This window comes from Rattus rattus, chromosome 3 (genome assembly GCF_011064425.1).
Source record: "Rattus rattus isolate New Zealand chromosome 3, Rrattus_CSIRO_v1, whole genome shotgun sequence".
Classification (NCBI taxonomy): Eukaryota; Metazoa; Chordata; class Mammalia; order Rodentia; family Muridae; genus Rattus; species Rattus rattus.
Genome location: NC_046156.1, coordinates 197,822,123 through 197,843,483, shown reverse-complemented (window position 1 = coordinate 197,843,483; position 21,361 = coordinate 197,822,123). Strand labels below are relative to the sequence as shown.

Below are 21,361 nucleotides of genomic sequence, written 5' to 3'. Positions count from 1 at the left end.
ATATACTGCCAATATGGTGATACAAAACCATTTATGGTATATGATTTTCCTAACTTCACATCTACAACCAAATTTACCAATCTCTTCTTCCACAGCACAAGAACATAATGTTCTCTTTGGCCCTCTCCTAAAGTCTGATAATTGTATGTAAAGTCTAAAGCTGGATAACAACTATTGTAGCATTTAGCTGAATTAAAAAGTTAAAAGAATACACATATAGATAAAACATTTAAGAAAGTAAAAAGTTTAATAAATTTGCAACCATCAAATGCTATAATTTCAAAATACACGATGAGAGCCATAGTACACATCAACTGCACCTGCTACCTTTGTTAGTCGGTTAGGCTTCTCTGACAACTTCTCACTCTTAACTTCCACATACATTTTTAAAGACTTGGGTGTTGTTACTACTTGTGTTATCTGTGTGTGCCTGCATCAGCTATATGTGCCATGTGCTCACAGATGCAGGAGGAGGTTTGAGGGCATCTGAGTTACAGACAGCTGTGAGTTTCCTGATGTGGGGGCTGGGAACCAAATGTTGGTCTTCTGCAAGAGTAGTACAGACTTTCAACCACTGAGAAATCTCTCCAGCCTCTATTTTCAAATAAATTTATTAATAAACCACAACTCTCTTACTTGAAAACTGAAATAGAAAACAGAAATACTAGTTTATCTAAGTTACATAAGATAGCATTTTACAAAATACTCTCACGTCTTACTTACATACATCATTTAAGATTAAAATGCCTTAAAACAAAAACAAAGCACAAAAGCAGTATTTAGACTCTTACGCTAATCAGCACAGTTAGTGTCTAATAGAAATAGATCTGTGTGCACATTATCTCCAGCATTTGGTAAATCTACTCCTGCACTATGCCCACTGGGACCTCAACTTGGTAGCTCTTAACCAAGAAACAGAAACAAACCTTAAAACACAGAACAGTGATGATCACTTGTTGCTATTTCTAAAATGTCTTAAATAAAAACCAAATACACGAATAGATAATATCTTTGAAGCCAGAAGATGGTAAGGCACGACTTTAATCCTAGCACTCTGTAGGCAGAGGCAGGCTGATCTGTGAGTTAGAGGTCAGCCTGGTGTACACAGTGAGTTCCAGGACAACTAGGACTACACATAGAAAACCCATCTTGAAAAATTAAAAAAAAAAACAAAACAAAACAAGCCTAAATTAATAAATGTTGGCCAATTTTAAGGGATGCAGATTTTTTTAAACTTTACCAACATGGTGCCACTCTAATTTTAAAAGCAAAATTACCCATTTCTCAAAGAAAGTGAAAAGTATGTTCATTTAGCAGTAAAGTGTAATGTAATGTAAAACTGAGATGCATCTTTAAAATTATTTTAGTACCAAATTATTACATGGTTGGTATTTTTCTTTAAAGACTGATTAAAATAAAATCAAATGTGTTTTTTTTCTAATGAAAATGCCTAATTTAAATTTTCTTTAGTAAAATTAAAATTACTTACAAGTGAATCTGCATCAGGACATTCCCTGTTTTTAAAAACAAAACAAAACAAAAATGAAGTATTTTATGATTCAATTATTAAAACTATCTGCTAGAGACTTGAAATGCCAGGTGGGGGGATACCCAGGTAGGCCCCCTGCTCAGAGGAGAGGAAGGACTGTGGGAGGGCGTGACCATGTCCTATCGATAATAACTGTTAAACATAAAGAGCTCACACACACTGTGGGTGCGGATAACTGTACTTCTCTTGTAGTAATGTACTCATCAGTGCAACAACGACGCTGTCTACTCTACAGGGCTTTCTGGCAGTGTTTACATTTTTAAAACTGTATAGAGGTGGGGTGACCATGAACAACCTGTAGGACTTGCTTCTGTTTTTCTACATGCAGGTCCTAGGCATGTCAGTTTTGTCTATAATGCCTTCGAATTGTAAGTAATAAATTAGGAAAGTTAATGCTCTGAACTAAAGCCAAAGAAACTAACAAATCTAGTTGCTAAGAGAGGCTTTTTTCTTCTTCCAGTTAAGATAAATACACTCAATATTTTCAAAGACTTTTTCCTTTCAAAAATCAAAACAATTCTTAATCACTTATAAGCAATGAAAAGAATTTGGGCAATGGTTAAAATACTTACACAGATTCTGCATCCTTTTCCTTTTTAATTATTCCAGGCAAAGCAAAAGTCTTTCTTTTCCTTGGTTTTATGCCTTTAACATAAATGCACATTGTAAAGAAGCATAACTGCACGTGATAAGACACAACATACTCAGACAAGTCTTTTCTAAGCATCAAGCGGACTTCGAATCAAAGACATAAACTTCCCCAATAGTGGCAGTGCACACTGCAGTCCTAGCGCTGTAGAAACTGGGGCAGAGGAGGGCTGTGAGTTTGTTACCATATGAGGGAGCATACATGCCACAACCTTTCCTCCCAAAAATCCTAATGAATTAATAAACAACTGAAGAAATGATCAAACAATAATAAAAAGTGTCAGCTAATAAAGCCTACAACTTAAATCAGTCTGTTTCAACTCTTACATTCATACAACATGAGTTACTAAAAAGGATATTCACTTAATAAAATTCTCTGGTAAAATGTGCAACTCTTTGTAACTTCAGATAAAATAAGCATATAAAGACATTAAAACTCGAAAAGTACATAATTCATTATATGTATTTTTAAAAGTATTATCGTGGGATATGGGTATAGCTCATTAGTAGTGTAAATGTTAGATCCTTGGTCAGTATCAAGACCACTAAATATATGTATGTTAACACTGATGACATCAATGGATAGCAGAAGACACCAGTTCTCACATGCCTCAGTGTATTACAAGCAAACTTACCTTCAACTGCACTAGCAGGGTCACACTCCTCAAATTCAATAAGGCCTAGTTTAGAAAAGAAAAACTTGTTTTTAAAAAACAATTACCAGATAAACTGTTTTAACTTTTTAAATTTAATTGTAAATATATCTTGTATGAGTAAAGGCACATAAACACTCTAGCACACGTGTAACTAAGGAGTTCGTTCTATTTTGTGGAGAAAGGGTCTCCACGTATCTGCTGTATTCTGTACTTTGAACTCAAGGCTGGCGGGCTTGAGAGCAAACTGATCAACACCACTGTATAGGCTTTCTTACCTGGACTTGAGGGATAGAACTCAGTTGTCAGACTTGAGCTGCAAGCACTTCTAGCTGCTGAGCCATCTCACCAGCCTGACAAGACACCCTTTGAAACCATGCTAAATATGTTGTAGTGCTTATAATAACAAAGCGTTGTGACGTTACTGTACAGGTGTGTTAAGAGCAAGAGAACTGGCGGGAACACGCATTGGAACACATGTGGGGGTCAGAGCACAGCCTTCAGAACTTGACTCTTCTGCCCAGGTCCCAAGGATCCAACTCAAGGTGCCAGGCTGGTATCAATGTCTCTACCTGCTGAACCACCTCACTGGGCCTAGCAATGTTTTTAAATATTTATGTGAGTACCTGCATGTATGGGCATGAACCATATACAGAAGAGGGTGTCAGATATCCCTGGAATTGGAGTAACAGACAGTTGTGAGTTGACAACTGACTGCTGGAAACCAAATACATGGGGCTCATCTGAAAGAGCAACAAGTGTTCTTAATTGGTGAGCCTCTGTCCTTAGCAGTAGTTTTAAATTAAATAATTCTAACTGAGAAGACAAACCTAAGGGTTGGAAAGATGGGTCATCAGGTAGAGATGCTTGTCCCCAAGTCTGACCGCCTCAGTTTGATCCCTGGAGCCTACTCACATGGTAGAATAACAGGGAATCATTGATTTCCCTTTGACTCCCACAAATACACTATGGTATGTATACTGCCCCTACACATTAATGTAAATTAAAAATGAAAAACTGAGATTACTCAACAAATACCTGGTAATTTACTAGAAACTGTTCTTATGTTATAGCACAGAGCTAATGAAGTTTCTGCTTACAAGGATCTTGAAGCACAGTTAATGGAGGAAATGAGCAGTCAGAGGCAGCAGTCCTTGAAGAAAACAGTAAATAGTACCAGAGTACAACTCATCTGAGGCCCGGCACCTCAGGTGCCCCATTCTTTATTCTACCCTCAATTCTTAGACTTAGTAAATCCCCACTGCATAAGTAATTACAGCCTCGTTAGGTCGTCACCCTAGAATTACAATTCAGATCTCTAAGTGTTAGAAGGTCAAATGAGAGTCTGTGCAGTTTGCAGGCAATGAGAAGAGTTTTGTTTGAGACAGGGTCTCACTGTGTAGCCTGGCTAAGCTGAAACTCACTATGAAGACCAAGCTGGCCTTGAACTCAAGCAGAGATTCACCTGCTTTTGCCTCCCAATTGATGGGATCAAAGGTGTGTAGCCTCACACCCCACTGAATGGAAATATTTCTAATGTGAAAAGAACGTGCTTCACTCAGTGTCAGCTGCTAGCTCAGCTGGATGTCACGGCACGGTCTGACCTCATGGTAGCATGTCTCATTAGAGTTTAGTCAGCACTTCCCTCAAATGCAGTTTACACCTGTCATTTTGCTATTTAATCATAAAACCAGTTTTTTTCTTTGATAAGTACTGACAAAGCCAGAGTAAGAGTCTTAATTACTAGTTTGCTACAAATGGAATTTCAACTGCTTTAGACTCTATTAATTCTGCTGTGAAGATAAATCATTGCTCTTAGCACTTAGTTTCATGCTTGGTCACAGGGCAGTTTAGTTTGCATAAAGGTAAGTAAAACCATTTGCTTCTGTCTCTTGATGCTCTCCATCACATGTTTTCTAAAAAACACCACTGGATGTTCTACTCATAAGAGAACAATTCCAAAAGGACAGTAATTCAAAGCAAAATATCTTAAATATGATGCTTTAGTAGAAAGTAGAAATTGTTTCTACAAAAAGTCATCAACCTAATGAATTCACCCAAACTAATTTGAATTAGAACGTTTAAGAAATATTACAAAAGGAAAAACAAACTTTAATCTTGAACCAAAAATATTTTGTTGAATGAGGTTGAATATAAATATGTAACGTATTTAGACATATTAAACAGTTCACATTACCTTGGAATTAATCCTAAATCTCAGACCAGCACCAGAGCAAATTTACAACTTTCATTAAAAACTGCTTTAAGGGGCTGGAGAGAAAGCTCAGTGGTTAGGAGCACTTAATGCTCTTGCAGAGAACCCAGGTTCAGTTCCTAGCACCCTCATGGTGGCTTACAACCCAATTCCAATAAATCTAATGGCATATAGAGGAAAATAAAATAAAATATCAAGGCTCTTCCATGAAAAGATACAATTTAAAAGAAAAACTGACTCAAAACTCAGTATGTCATGACTATCCAAATTCAAGTAAGATTCTACAAATTTCCAACTAAAGAGTAGTTGATTTAAATAGAGCCAAGGCAAAACATACAATACATGCAACCACACACCCCAAGTCTAACGGAGGAGCATGTGTGTGCATGTATGAGCCTGCACTGGGTAGGGAGAATAACAGAGAGGTGTCTAACACTCATTTCAAGCTTGCTCTTGGGTTTGGCAGTCAGACGAGCTTGACAGCGAAAGAGCACTAGACTTCAGTCTGTGTGTTCACAGCTCTACCACTCGGTTCCTAGATAGTTAGTGACTTATTTTGAGTGTAGGATCACTCATTCTTATCACATATGAAAGGGGAATGCTTACGTGATCTTTGTCATGTATGCTTTCTCTTTACATATATATCCATATACATTTTTCCCTTCCTCTTCTGTTAAACCATTTGGAAATTACAAATATCAAGGATATCTACTTTAGTAAAGAACCTGTAGAAACAATTTCTTTAATTTAAAATCCCATCTGACCATCAGAAAGTCCTACTGCAACATTATTCAATCAATGATCCCAAGGCTATGACCATCCAGAGGGGAGGGTATGTCAAGCCACATAGCTCTAGACTACAATCCCAGCGAACCCTATTCAAGTCCGGGATGGTATTCAGGACTCAGCATTTTGATGGTTCAAGAATCACATTAGAGGGCTGTCGAGATGGCTCAGTGGTTAAGAGCACTGACCATTCTTCCAGAGGTCCTGAGTTCAATTCCCAGTAACCACATGGTGGCTCACAACCATCTGTAATGAGAACCAACAGCTACAGTGTACTCATATACATAAAATAAATAAATCTTAAAAAAAAAAAAAAGAATCACATTAGAGAAGTGCAGTTCTATAGGACACTGGGGCTGTTATTCCTTTAAGTCCAGACAAGGCTTCTCCAGCTGTCCTGTATGCAAACTACCCAGAGGTCATGTTAAAATATATATTCTGGTTTGGTATGGATAGGGTTTGTGATCCTGGTTTGTTTGTTTTTCAAGACAGGGTTTCTCCATGTTTCCTTGGATGCCCTGGATCTCTGTGTAGACCAGACTGGCCTTGAATTCAGAGATCCGCCTTCCTCTGCTTCCCAAGATGGGATTAAAGGCTGCCAGGTTAATAATTCTGTACTCTTAACAAGTATCCACCTGACTTAATGCTATAGTTTGTCAATAATAATGGCTAAATGAGCTGAGGAACATTAACTACAATATAATGGTTAAAAAATAATCTTCAGTCACTACCCAAAGACTATACATAGACTGACCCTGGGCTCCAACCTCATAGGTAGCAATGAATAGCCTAGTAAGAGCACCAGTGGAAGGGGAAGCCCTTGGTCCTGCTAAGACTGAACCCCCAGTGAACGTGATTGTTGGGGGGAGGCGGTAATGGGGGAAGATGGGAGGGGACACACCCCATATAGAAGGGAGGGGGGAGGGGTTGGGGGATGTTGTGTAAATAAGAAATACTCAAGTTAATAAAGATGGAGGAAAAAATCTTCAAACTAGTTAATATAAACAAAATTTCTAAGGTGATACATTTGTAACTTGAAAAGTTAGTATGGTCTTAATTTAAATTTCCTTAATAATTACTGAAGTTCTCTTCACATGTTTTTCTTTTCTTTTTACTCTCACATATTTTTGTTGAAGTATTAAAAAATTTAAATGTTGTTGCTGCTGTTATTTTGGCTATTAAAATTATGAATTTTGGACCAGGTATTGGTGGCATACGCTTTTAATCCCAGAATTTAGGAAACAGAGACAGGCAGATTGCTGAGGCCAGCATGTTCTACATAGGGAGTTCCAACAGAACAAAACAAAATATCACTATTTTTACGTATAGGGGCACATACTTGTAATCCTACTACTTAGGAAAGCTGAGGCAAGAGCTACCTGTAATTTGAGGGCAGCCTAGGTTTATACAGTAAAAGCCTATCTCAAAAATTCAGTAACTAATTAAATTAAAAATAAAAAATAATAGGGGCTGGAGAGATGGCTCAGCGGTTGACTGCTCTTCCAGGAGGTCCTGAGGCATGGTGGCTCCAACCATCTGAGATCTGATGCCCTCTTCTGGTGTGTCTGAAGACAGCTACAGTGTACTTATATAATAATAAATGAATAAATCTTTAAAAAAAAAATAAAAAAAAAAATAAAAATAATAAAGTCATGGTACAGGCTTTAATCTCAACGCTCTAGACGAAGAGACAGGCAGATCTCTGAGTATGAGACCAGCCTGGTCAGCAAGGTAAATCCCAGGACAGCCAGGGCTATATAATAAGACCTTGTCTCAAAAAATTAACAACCACATCAAAATTAGAAATAATGGTGAAAAGATGGCTCAGCAGGTAAAGGAACTTGCTGCCAAGCCTGACAACCTGAATTAGATTCCTAGGACCCTCCTGACAGAAGCAGAGAATCGACCTCCTTAAGTTGTATATGTACAAACGCGCACACACGCGCACACACACACACACACACACACACACAATGAATAAATGTAATTTTTAAAAAAGATTTATACATTTTTATTTTGATAAAAAGCTTTTAATTATTTATCTAAAAGTTTTCAATGCCTGTCCAAAACTGCAGCAAGTGATTTTCTTTTCTGGGTTACAATGTAATCCACTCATTACTTACTACTTACTCAAGTCATTCTAGCTATGACCAATGGGAGCTTTTTAGACTATTCCTTTGTCCTTCTAAAGCTATAAAACTACAATAAAACTAGAAAATTAGGAAAAAATCTTTGTGATATTGAATTAGACAAATGGTAACAACCCCTCTCCCCCCACCCCTTATTTTTTTGTTTTTTAAAGACAGGCTTTCTCTATGTAGCCCTGGCTGTCCTTCTTGAGTGCTAGGATTAAAGGTGTGTACCATCCTCTATGGGCACAGAGATAAGTACTTCTTTACTATGACACTAAGCTCCACTGGTGAAGCAGGCTTCAAATTGCAGCTAGCTCGGAGGCTAAGGCAAGAGGACTGAATTGAATGTCTTTCTGGGTCAGAAGGTGACCTAGTAAAAACAAGGCTGGGCAATACATATAGCTCACAGGTAGAGCAGCTTGCCTAGTGTGTGACAGGCCCTGGATTCCCTCCATAGTAACCAAAAAAAATTTTTTTTTTTTTTTTTTACTTTTCTATTTTTTGGAGCTGGGGACCGAACCCAGGGCCTTGCTCTTGCTAGGCAAGCGCTCTACCACTGAGCTAAATCCCCAGCCCAAAAAAATATTTTTGAAAATGCCATCAAAAGCATAAAACATAAATCTGGCAAACTGGACTTGATCAAAATCAACCTTTGATTTTTCTTTTTTTTTTTTTTTTTGGTTTTTTTTTTTTTTTTTGAGCTGGGGACCAACCCAGGGCCTTGTGCTTCCTAGGCAAGCGCTCTACCACTGAGCTAAATCCCCAACCCCAACCTTTGATTTTCAAACTAATAACCCAGGGGCTAAGAGAGATGGTTCAGTTGTTCAGAGTACTGACTGCTCTTCTAGAACACCTAGATTTAATTCTCAGTACCCACATAGCAGCTCACAATTGTCTGTTAACTCACATCCCAAGAGATCCAATACTGAGAGCACCAGGCAGACAAATAGATTTTAAAAAAAGAAAATCCAAACTAAAAAACAAACAAACAAAAAACTACACAAAATATAGATCTGACATACAGCTTAACATATTCAGTATTAATAACACATTCAGTCCAATTCTTGGAATGACCAAAAGATCTGAAATGCTTTGATGAGAAAATCATAAATGGTCACAGCATAAGAAGATGTATCCCGTTAGTTCTTTGGGAAATGCAGACCAGAAATCCTGCCCTTATTCAAGTCCAGCACAAAACTAAGCCCTGACAAACACCAGCAAAGCAGAACCTAAGCAGGTCATGGTGAGACTGTCAAACGCTGTGGACACAAAGTCTGATGAAATGAATACATACGTCTCTCACTTTAAAATACGTCCCACTATTCAACAGATATCGAAGTTTGCAACAAACTTTAGAGTGAAAAGTTATGCTCAACATACATTTTCAAGCATCTTTTCTCTCTTGCCATCTCCGGCTATCTTAAAGGGTCTCTGAGGTTAGGGAGATGTGAGGGAGATGGGAGGATTATGGGAGCTCAGCAACAAACACCCCCCCCCTCTCTGATAAATGCATCTAGTCTACAGAAGGAATTGCAGGACAGCCAAGGCTACACACAGAGATACCCTACCTCAAAACAAATTTTTTCCTTTATTTTCTCTTATTTTAAAAGCAATTTTTAAAAATCTGGATGATAAAAGATATAAAGCAATTGCTTTTCTAGTTTTCTAGTTCTAATCCTGTCATGGATCTTTTGGTTTGGGTGGTGGCTAAGTGCATAAAATATATTCACTGCTAAAAGGATAAAGTTTAAGTTCCACAGCTTCCATTCCAAAGAACTATTCCGACTACATAGAATTCAGAACCGTACAAACTTAGGATCTGATTAATTCTGGTGTAGAAAATTTTATTTATTTGCAAGATTTAAAAAAAATAAATTTATAAAATTTAAAAGAAGACTAGATAGCATCATGGGATAGTAAGTTCTCTAGGCTTGGCATTTTACCAAATCTTCAAGGGGCCTAGAAAGATAACTAACAGGTTGTCATCTATTTTTCAAAAAGTATTTGTTTTATCTTTTAATCTGTAGTAATATACCTAGTGTAGAAGCTGAAATATTACAGAATCTAAATATATTAACCTCACTTAGGAACTCTGATCACAAGAATTTCATTTTCCCCTTTTTCTTTTTTCTTTTTTTTTTAAACATCTACCCTTCCCCTGGCTTCCCCTGTTTTTACTTTTATTTTTAAAGATCTAAAGCTTTGACTTTAAGAACTTTGAACTAGAAGCTACAAATCTACTTTGTCATGTAATGAAAACAAAGACAAGTGTTCCAACAAAGCCTTTATGTTCAAACCTTACACAGTTTAAAGATACTTACAAAGCCTGTTAACTTTATTTTTTAAAGTTACCTAATATTTCTTATAACTGGTAGCACTAAGTTTTTATGAAAAGCAGACAGTAAATCTAGCAGGATGACTATAAAATAGAAAACAAAAATATGAATCCTAAATTGGGTATAGTGCTGTACCTGAAATCCAGAACTATGGGAGGTGAAGCAAGAAGACTGAGTTTGAAAACCTAGTCTAGGGGGCTGGAGAGATGGCTCATTGGCTAAGAGCAAGAATGCTATTCCAGAGGTCCTGAGTTCAATTCCCAGCACCCACAGGGTGACGCACAACCATCTATAATGGGATCTGAGGACCTCTTCTGGTGTGTCTGAAGACAGCCACAGTGTACTCATACATGTAAAATAAAAATAAATCTTTTTTTAAAAAAAGAAAACTTAGGCTATATATAGCAAGCTCTAGACTAGCATCAGCCATATACAAATCCTATCATCAAATGAAATACATGACTGATCAGGGCTACTAAGATAAAGAAAGAATATAAGTGGGGATCTAAATGGAGTTCCCTATATGATGGACTATAAACTGTAACCTGAAATAAACTCTTTTCTCTTCAAATTTTTGTCAAGTGTTTTATCACAGCCACAGAAAGCAAAGTAGGATTTCTGTATGAAATGAAAGACATGTTGCATAAGTTCCAATATATTTATGGCTTTGGACTAGATTATTTTAAAGTCTTCATTAAGTAGTAAAATTCTATGAGAGCAAGACAAGTCAGGTTATATAACATTTTCCTTCTAGTTTACCTAATTACAAACTAAATCCTCTGCACTGATCTTTCAAATTAATGATTAAATATTAATAACATGATTATGTCCTATAATTGAAACATATATACAATCGATTCCAGTTTTAAAAGCTTTTATTTGATAGTCTGATATGTTTTGAACAGATACTACAATCTAGAACTAAACCAGACATGCCCTAAAAACACCTTCCCTAAAATTAGTATACTAATACTAGCCAATCAAAGTTTGATTTTTTTCCTATTTTGATTCTCAACTGACATAGTCATTGACCTATGAAGGCAAAGGCAGGCATATCTCTATGAGTCTGAGGCCATCCAGGACCTCAGAGAGATTCTATCTCGAAAACACAAAATAACAAAAAAAATTACATCAAGAGAAAAAAATAAAATGCTATTAAAACTGGAGCTGGACATGGTGACCACACCGTTAGTCCCAATACTTGGGAGGCAGAGGCAGGAGGAGCTCTCTCCCGTGGGGGGCAGGGTGAGGAACAGACCATCAGAGGGGCAGACACCCCTGTGAAACCAGAGGAGACTACTCTCTGCCCACATTCCTGACTCAAGAGGAAAATGCCTAGCGCCATCTGTGGCCCCTATACACAGGGACCTAGGAGAAGTAGGGGTAGGACCCTTCTGGTTGCTGCCCTCACAGAGAGCTGAGTGCCAGCCCCGAGGAACGACTACATGCCTGAGAGCAAAACACTGTTCCCATAACTGGCTGAAAGAAAACAGGAAAACAGGTCTCCAGGAGTGCTGACACACAGGTCCACAGGAGTCAAGCAACCATCAGAAACAGCAAGAAAAGCTAACACCAGAGACAACCTGATGGCGAAAGTCAAGCACAGGAACCCAAGCAACAGAAACCAAGACTATTTGGCACCTTCAGAGCCCAATTCTCCCACCAAAGCAAACAGTGGATACCCAAACACACCAAAAAAGCAAGATGTAGATTTAAAACCACGTTTTATCATGATGATGGAGGACTTTAATAAGGTCATAAATAACTTCCTTAAGGAAATACAGGACAAGACAAGTAAACAACTAGAAGCCCTTAAAGAGGAAACACAAAAATCCCTTAAAGAACTACTGGAAAAAATAGCAAAACAGGAGAAGGAAATGGAAAAAAAAAAAATCCAGGAGTTAAAAAATGGAAATAGAGGGTTGGGATTTAGCTCAGTGGTAGAGCACTTGCCTAGCAAGCACAAGGCCCTGGGTTAGGGGTCCCCAGCTCCGAAAAAAAAAAAAAAATGGAAATAGAAACAATAAAGAAAGCACAAAGGGAGACAACCCTGAAGATAGAAAACCTAGGGAAGAGATCAGGAGTCACAGATGTGAGCATCACCAACAGAATACAAGAGATAGAAGAGAGAATCTCAGGAGTAGAAGATTCCATAGAAATCATCAACACAACTGTCAAAGATAATGTAAGATGCAAAAAGCTCCTATCTCAAAACATACAGAAAATCCAGGACTCAACGAGAAGATCAAACCTAAGGACAATAGGTATAGAAGAGAGTGAAGACTCCCAACTCAAAGGACCAGTAAATATCTTCAACAAAATCATAGAAGAAAACTTCCCTAACCTAAAGAAGGAGATGCCCATAAGCATACAACAAGCCTACAGAACTCCAAATAGATTGGACCAGAAAAGAAACTCCTCCCGTCACATACTAGTCAAAACACCAAATGCACAAAACAAAGAAAGAATATTAAAAGCAGTAAGGGGAAAAGGTCAAGTAACATATAAAGGCAGACCTATCAGAATCACACCAGACTTCTTACCAGAGACTATGAAAGCTAGAAGATCCTGGACAGATGTCATACAGACCCTAAGAGAACACAAATGCCAGCCCAGGTTACTGTATCCTGCAAAACTCTCAATTAGCATAGATGGAGAAACCAAGATATTCCATGACACAACCAAATTTACACAATATCTTTCTACAAATCCAGTCCTACAAAGGATAATAAATGGCAAAACCCAACACAAGGAGGCAAGCTACACCCTGGAAAAAGCAAGAAACTAATCTTTTTTGCAACAAAACCAAAAGAAGAGAAGCACACAAACAGAATTCCACCTCCAAATACAACAATGACAGGAAGCAACAATCACTATTCCTTAATATCTCTCAACATCAATGGACTCAATTCTCCAATAAAAAGACACAGATTAACAGACTGGATATGTAAAGAGGACCCAGCAATTTGCTGCCTACAGGAAACACCTCAGAGACAAAGACAGACACTAGCTCAGAGTGAAAGGCTGGAAAACAACTTTCCAAGCAAATGGTCTGAAGAAGCAAGCTGGAGTAGCCATTCTAATATCAAATAAAAATCGACGTTCAACCAAAAGTCATCAAAAAAGACATATTCATCAAAGGAAAAATCTACCAAGACGAACTCTCAATCCTAAATATCTATGCTCCAAATACAAGGGCACCTACATGCATAAAAGAAACCTTAATAAAGCTCAAAGCACACATTGCACCTCACACAATAACAGGAGATTTCAACACCCAACTCTCATCAATGGACAGATCATGGAAACAGAAATTAAACAGAGACATAAACAGACTAACAGAAGTTATGAACCAAATGGACTTAACAGATATTTGAGAACATTCCATCCAAAAACAAAAGGATATACCTTCTTCTCAGCACCTCATGGTACCTTCTCCAAAATTGACCAAATAATCGGTCACAAAACAGGCCTCAACAGATACAGGAAGATAGAAATAATCCCATGCACCCTATCAGACCACCATGGACTAAGGCTGGTCTTCAATAACAATAAGGGAAGAACGCTCACATATACGTGGAAGTTAAACAATGCTCTACTCAATGATAACTTTGTCAAGGAAGAAATAAAGAAAGAAATTAAAGACTTCTTAGAATTTAATGAAAATGAAGGTACAACATACCCAAACTTATGGGACACAATGAAAGCTGTGCTAAGAGGAAAACTCATAGCTCTGAGTGCCTGCAGAAAGAAACAGGAGAGAGCATATGTCAGCAGCTTGACAGCACACCTAAAAGCTCTAGAACAGAAAGAAGCAAATACATCCAGGAGGAGTAGAAGGCAGGAAATAATCAAACTCAGAGCTGAAATCAACCAAGTAGAAACAAAAAGGACCATAGAAAGAATCAACAGAACCAAAAGTTGGTTCTTTGAGAAAATCAACAAGATAGATAAACCCTTAGCCAGACTAACGAGAGGGCACAGAGAGTGTATCCAAATTAACAAAATCAGAAATGAAAAGGGAGACATAAAAACAGAGCCAGAGGAAATTCAAAAATCATCAGATCCTACTACAAAAGCCTATATTCAACAAAACTGGAAAATCTGGAGGAAATGGACAATTTTCTAGACAAATACCAGGTACCAAAGTTAAATCAGGAATAGATAAACAATTTAAACAACCCCATAACTCCTAAAGAAATAGAAGCAGTCATTAAAAGTCTCCTAACCAAAAACAGCCCAGGTCCAGATGGGTTTAGTGCAGAATTCTATCAGACCTTCATAGAAGACATCATACCAATACTGTCCAAACTATTCCGCAAAATTGAAACAGATGGAGCGCTACCAAATTTTCTATGAAGCCACAATTACTCTTTTTTTTAAAAAAAAAAAAAAAAGGTTTATTTATTTCATGTATGTACACTGTAGCTGTCTTTACACTCCAGAAGAGGGCATCGGATCCCATTACAGATGGTTGTGAGCCACCATGTGGTTGCTGGGAATTGAACTCAGGACCTCTGGAAGAGCAGTCAGTGCTCTTAACCACTGAGCCATCTCTCCAGCCCCACAATTACTCTTATACCTAAACCACACAAAGACCCAACAAGAAAGAGAACTTCAAACTAATTTCCCTTATGAATATTGACACAAAAATATTCAATAAAATGTTTGCAAACCGAATCCAAGAACACACCAAAACGATCATCCATCATGATCAAGTAGGCTTCATCCCAGGTATGCAGGAATGGTTCAATATACGGAAAACCATCAAAGTAATCCACTATATAAACAAACTCAAAGAAAAAAACCACATGATCAATTCATTAGATGCTGAGAAAGCATTTGACAAAATTCAACACCCCTTCATGATAAAAGTCCTGGAAAGAACAGGAATTCAAGGCCCATACCTAAACATAGTAAAAGCCATATACAGCAAACCAATAGCTAACATTAAACTAAATGGAGAGAAATTTGAAGCAATCACACTAAAATCAGGGACTAGACAAGGCTGCCCACTCTCACCCTACTTATTCAATATAGTTCTCGAAGTCCTAGCCAGAGCAATCAGACAGCGAAAGGAGGTCAAGGGGATACAAATTGGAAAGGAAGAAGTCAAATATCACTATTTGCAGGCTGACGGGAACCGGAGATAGATCTCTCCTGAGAGACACAGCCAGAACATGTCAAATAGAGAGGCGAATGCCAGCAGCAAACCACTGAACTGAGAATGGGACCCCCATTGGAGGAATTAGAGAAAGGACTGAAAGAGCTGAAGGGGCGCTTGCCTAGCAAGCACAAGGCCTGGGTTCGGTCCCCAGCTCCGAAAAAAAGAAAAGAAAAAAAAAAAAAAAAGAGCTGAAGGGGCTTGGGACCCCATAAGAACAACAATGCCAACCAACCAGAGCTTCCAGGGACTAAACCACTACCTAAAGACTATACAAGGACTGATCCTGGGTTCCAATTCCATAGGTAGCAGTGAATAGCCATGTTGGGTTCCCATCAGCATGCGCTTCTTAGCTTTATCCATCTTATCTAGTTTTGGTGGCTGTATATGTATGGGCCACATGTGGGGCACCAGTGGAAGGGGAAGCCCTTGGTACTGCCAAGGCTGCACTCTCAATGTAGGGGATTGTTGGGGGCTGGGGGCGGTAATGGGAGGAGGATGGGGAGGGGGACACCCATATAGAAGGAGAGGGGGAGGAGTTAGGGGGCTGATGGACAGGAAAGCAGGAAAGGGAATAACATTTGAAATGTAAATAAGAAATATCCAATTTAATAAAAATGGAAGGGAAAAAAAAAAACAATAGAGGATGATCTCTGGAATACCTTCCCCAATTTCCAACAATGATAACATTTGGGAAAGGACAGTTTGACATCCTTACAAGAATGCAAAGATAAAATCTCTATACTTGGATATCTCACCATCTTCACTCTATCTGTAACTAGGTCTGCTCCAAATTTTTCCTAATTGGTCTTAGGATCAAGAATCCTGGAACTGGAACCCATATATTCACACAGGCATATGTTAAGCTTCTCAGACCAACAGTAAAACAAATACCAGTGCCTGCTTCGGAGGGTCACACTTAATGCTCAGTGCACACCTGCTTCTGTGCCCTGTGTACTACAGTCACTGTGCAGATGCACATTGGTCTTTAGCAACTTTCTGAAGATCTTGAACACATAATGAAGATTTTCTGAAAGTAAATTCATCCACTTCAGTCTAATCTTACCATTCAAAGATTTATGTGTAACATAATCCTAAAGTTTTTCTTTTGTTTTGTGTTGTGCTGTTTTGTTTTGTTTTGTTTTGTTTGAAACAAGGTCTCTCTGTGTAGCCTTGGCTATCCTGTAACTTGCTCTGCAGACCAGACTGGCTTTCCTAACTCTGCCTTCCAAGCGCTGGGATTAAAGGCATGCACCACCACTTCCCCAGTTAACTGTTAATTGCATAGTCAAACATTCATGTTATAATATTTTAAAGGGACCTGGTAAAAAAAATATCTCCTTAGCTGTGTAAGAAAACTACAAATTATTCAGAAAGGTCTGACGAAGAAATATCTTATCATTCAATTAGTAACATTTAATAATTAATGAGATTTGGGAAAAAAAGAAAATTTAGATGACTTCAAGTCTTGTTTCTGTGATATAATGAAGAAAATCGATTCCCAAACTTTTCTTCTATCATTTACCTATTTTTTTGAGTTCCATGTTATAGTTTCATTTGACTGAATTAATTTTACCTATGAAATAAAATACATTTCTTTCATACTATAGTGCATAATAAACAAAGTCTGGAAGACTGTAAATTAAATAATAAGAGGTAATGACTACTTACTACACCCAATGTCACAATATGCTCAATACAAGTAAGATACGGGACCAGGCACAGAGGTCCAGACTTTAATCCCAACACTTGGGAAGCAGGGGCAGAGTTTGAGAGCAACCTGGTCTACATAGAGTTCCAGGACAGCTAGAGCTACATAAGAGAGAGTCCCTGTCTCAAAAAATTAAGACATACAATATACCTTTTTTAAAAAATAGAAATGTAGGGCTGGAGAGATGGCTCAGTGGTTAAGAGCACCCAACTACTCTTCCAGAGGTCCTGAGTTCAATTCCCAGCAACCACATGGTGGCTCACAACCTCTGTAAAGAGATCCGATGCCCTCTTCTGGTGTATCTGAAGACAGCTACAGTGTACTTATATAAATCTTAAAAAAAATAAATAAATAAAAAATAGAATGTAGAAGTTACGCATGGTAGCACATGCCTTTTATCGCTGTACTCAGGATGCAGAAGCAGGAAAAAAACTCCATGAGCCTGATCTACATGCTGAGTACCAGGCAACCAGAGTCGTAATAAGACCCTAGGAAATGAGGGAGGAGGGAGGGAGGGGAGGGAGGGATGGAGGAGGGGAGGGAAGGGAGGGAAGGGAGGGAAGGGAGGGAGGGAGGGAAGGGGAGGGGAGGGAGGGAAGGGAGAGGAGAATTTAGAAGCTAGGGTCATTTAGTCACAAAACTGAAAGCAGGACTCCTACACTCACTCAATCACTGGTATATTCCTAATGCCCAGCAGTTATCACTCAATAAAAGATTACCTAGAAATATCTGTCAGTGACAAAAGAAAAGGTAGTAAGTTTTAAGAAAGGTTCTATATTGGTCTTAGTGCTAAAGGATCAATATTTTATCCCAATCTTTCTTTATTAAACAGGCCTTCTGTATCTGTGGCTAATTCTCCTTTCAGAAATCTACTGAAACAGAAGATAGGTTCATTTAATAAAGGTTATATAACCATTTTAAGTAGCTAAATTATTAACTAAAAGGCTGTGACAAACGCTTTACATTAGAGGCTGGAGAGACGGCTCAATGGTTTAGATACTTGCTCTTGCCGAGGACCCAGCTTGAATTCCCAGCACCCATATGGTGGCCCACGACCACCCATAACTCCAATTTCAGGGGAAGTGAGTATCCTCTTTAGTCTCCTCAGGTATCAGGCATGCACATGATATACATATAGACATGTACATAAAACACTCAAATATAAAATAAATCTAAAACCAACAAACCAAACTAGCATGACTCAATTTCAAGCTTGACTCCATTTTAGGTTTAAAAATGTTATTTAGGGCAAATATGTGATAAAGGTTAAAATTACCCATCATATGCATACATTCAAATACAAATCTTTAAAGGATGCAAAACACTAAGGCAAGGATCACGAGCCAGTGTATGCTACATAGCAAGATTCTGTCTTAAAAAATAATAGTGGGGTTGGGGATTTAGCTCAGTGGTAGAGCGCTTGCCTAGCGCAAGGCCCTGGGTTCGGTCCCCAGCTCCGAAAAAAAGAAAAAAGAAAAGAAAAGAATAGTAAGGACTGCCTTGTCTGGTATCTGTGGGAGGGGAGGTGCCTGGTCCTGTGGAGGCTTGATGCCCCAGTGAAGGGGGATGAAAGATGGGTGAGGCGGGAGTGAGTAAGGAATGAGTACCCTCTTAGAGCCAAAGGGGAGGGAGATGGGGTTAGATGCTGCAGAGGGGAGACCAGGAAGGGGACAACATTTGAAATGCAAATAAAGAAAATAATAAAAAAACAATAAGGCAAATATTTGTTTCCTTGCAGTTTATCTTACCAGGTCTTTCTTTCCCTGTGCCTTTTGACTCAGCAAATTTTTGTATCAAACTTTCAATTGTTGTATTAGCCATATTATTTATAAATTCTTCATGAACCTATCAAAAAAAAAGGGGGGGGGTTTCTTTTTAAATTACATTCTTACTTTTTTCAGAAACCTACTACAAAGCAATTTAGAAAGCTACAGATTTCCTTTTAACCTTCCATGTTGTTTCCTAACTGCAGATTTCTGGAGACCAGCCTCTGCTTAGACAAATTCTCATGATAAATAAAACTTATGAAGACAATGTTTACATCTAAATAACAAAGAAAAAGACATTTCCTTTCCCCTTACTGAAAAACACCCAAAATTATCATTAAACTCTGAACACTTCCACATTTAAATTTCTCCCTTCCCCCACATTTAAATTTTCTAATTACTAAAGTTCCTTCTCTAATCTTTTAAAGTGTTAAAACTTGAAAAGAGAAGTATTTAGAAGTTGGTAATTTCAGTAAATGAAGACTGTAGGTTAATATGTAGAAGTACACAACTATTTAAGAAACAGATGTTTAATATACAGTAACTATCTGGTTAGGTATACAGGAATACTGATAAGTATATGCATATAGTAGCTATATAATTATATAGTACTTAGTTACTTTAAAACAATTTAAATTGGGGCTGGAGAAATGGCTTGATGTTGTTTTTCCAGAGGACCTAAGTTCGATCACCATCACCCATTAAAGACACTAAAAGACACCAGTAGCTGTAATTCCAGAGTAATCTCTAGATATCTTCAGTCATGTGTACATATCCAAACACAATTTAAAAATAATCAATAAAAATATATCTTAAAAAATAATAAATTGTCATCATACATCTTTAATCTTGGTAGGCAGAATGTAGGAGGATCTCTGAGTTGAAGCCGGCCTGCTCTACAGAGTGAGTTCTAGGACAGCCAGAGCTACACAAAGAAACCCTGTCTCAAAAAAACAAATACTGGGGACTGGCAAGATGGCTCAGAGGCTAAGAGCACTGGCTGCTCTTCCAGAGGTCCTGAGTTCAATCCCAGCAACCACATGGTGGCTCACAACCATCTATGATGAAGTCTGGCGTCGTCTTCTGGCCCACAGGCATACATGCAAGCAGAGTACTATATATAATAAATTTTTAAAAAAGATGGAAAGCAATCAAGCATACACAAATATAGTAATGATAATTAAAAAATCATGTTTTGTCGGGGTTGGGGATTTAGCTCAGTGATAGAGCGCTTGCCTAGCAAGCTCAAAGCCCTGAGTTCGATCCCAGCTCCGAAAAAAAAAAAAAAAAAAAAAAAAAAAAAAAAAAAAAAAAATCATGTTTTGTCATCAATAAAAAATGCAAATACATATTCTTCATCTGAAACAAATATATATATGATTTCCAAACAAAGTGATAAAAGACTTAATAAAAAGCTATAAGTGAACATAAAAATTTCATAAACTTTTACTTCAACATAAAGCAAAGAATTTACCTGGCCTATTTGTAAATGAATTTCCTTTATAGCATTTGACAAGGATCCTATAATTTCCTTTATATGAATGAGATGGGTTTCTTCAATATCTTGAAATTTCTGGGTTTGAAATATAAAAGTTTTGATTATAAAATATACATAAACACATACAAACAAATACTCTGGAATCAAGAGAAGCTTCAGAAACCATTTCAATATAGGTAACTAAATTAAACTAATGAGCACTATGTTTGAAATTCTTCTAGACAAATGAATCTAATAACTTTTCATTATCCCATTTTCTCAGGCCAATATAAATAAACCTTTCCAGAGTCTAAAGATACAAGAAGTTAAACTCTACAATCAGGATTTTAAAAATTAAGAAGACCCATAAAATAACAATGTTTCAAAACCAGAGAAAAGTCTCCAAAACTAAACACTGGTGCTGGCAAAGCAAAGCGCAATTATTTAGTGCTGAAGTCTACAATCTGACCGGAGACTTTCAACACGTCTGTTCAACTGCTTCTCAGCAGGCCTCCATGGAAGGTGGGAATGCACTGGGTTGGGGGGCGGGGAGGGGGGCGCACACCAGAACATAGGTCTCCAGGATGCCTGGAGAATAGGACAGGCAGGAATGCTGTTGGGAAAGAAACTTTCCAGTTATGATAGCATTTCCCAGAGAACACCATTGCTAGCTCTTGCTTTGCGAAACTCATGATCAAGACCCTGAGAAATACTAAAATAATGCAATCTGTTTGATTTTGCTTACCCCAGCATTTTCTAAACTTCAACCTCACAATCTTTGAGTGTTTTCTCCTTCCCTAACACAACTGTCAGTTCTACTGTACAGATCACCTTTTTTTTTTTTTTTTTTTTCCAAATTAAATCAGTTCTAAAGACTGGGCCTAAATTTCCAATTACTTTTTTCTGGTTAGTTATCAAATAAAG

The 21,361-nt window shown here is 37.8% G+C and overlaps 1 protein-coding gene across 2 annotated transcripts in view; it reads right to left on the bottom strand.

The window, feature by feature from the left end:
* Fcho2 (FCH and mu domain containing endocytic adaptor 2) overlaps positions 1-21,361 on the bottom strand; it is a 102,385-nt gene that overhangs the window by 39,745 nt on the left and 41,279 nt on the right. For both annotated transcript variants that reach the window (XM_032898986.1, XM_032898987.1), the window contains exons 7-11: positions 20,435-20,533; positions 18,943-19,039; positions 2,833-2,877; positions 2,122-2,194; positions 1,490-1,514 (exon numbers count right to left, since the gene is read on the bottom strand). In XM_032898986.1, coding sequence (XP_032754877.1) covers positions 1,490-1,514; positions 2,122-2,194; positions 2,833-2,877; positions 18,943-19,039; positions 20,435-20,533 — 339 coding nt within the window. The remainder of the gene's footprint in view (positions 1-1,489; positions 1,515-2,121; positions 2,195-2,832; positions 2,878-18,942; positions 19,040-20,434; positions 20,534-21,361) is intronic.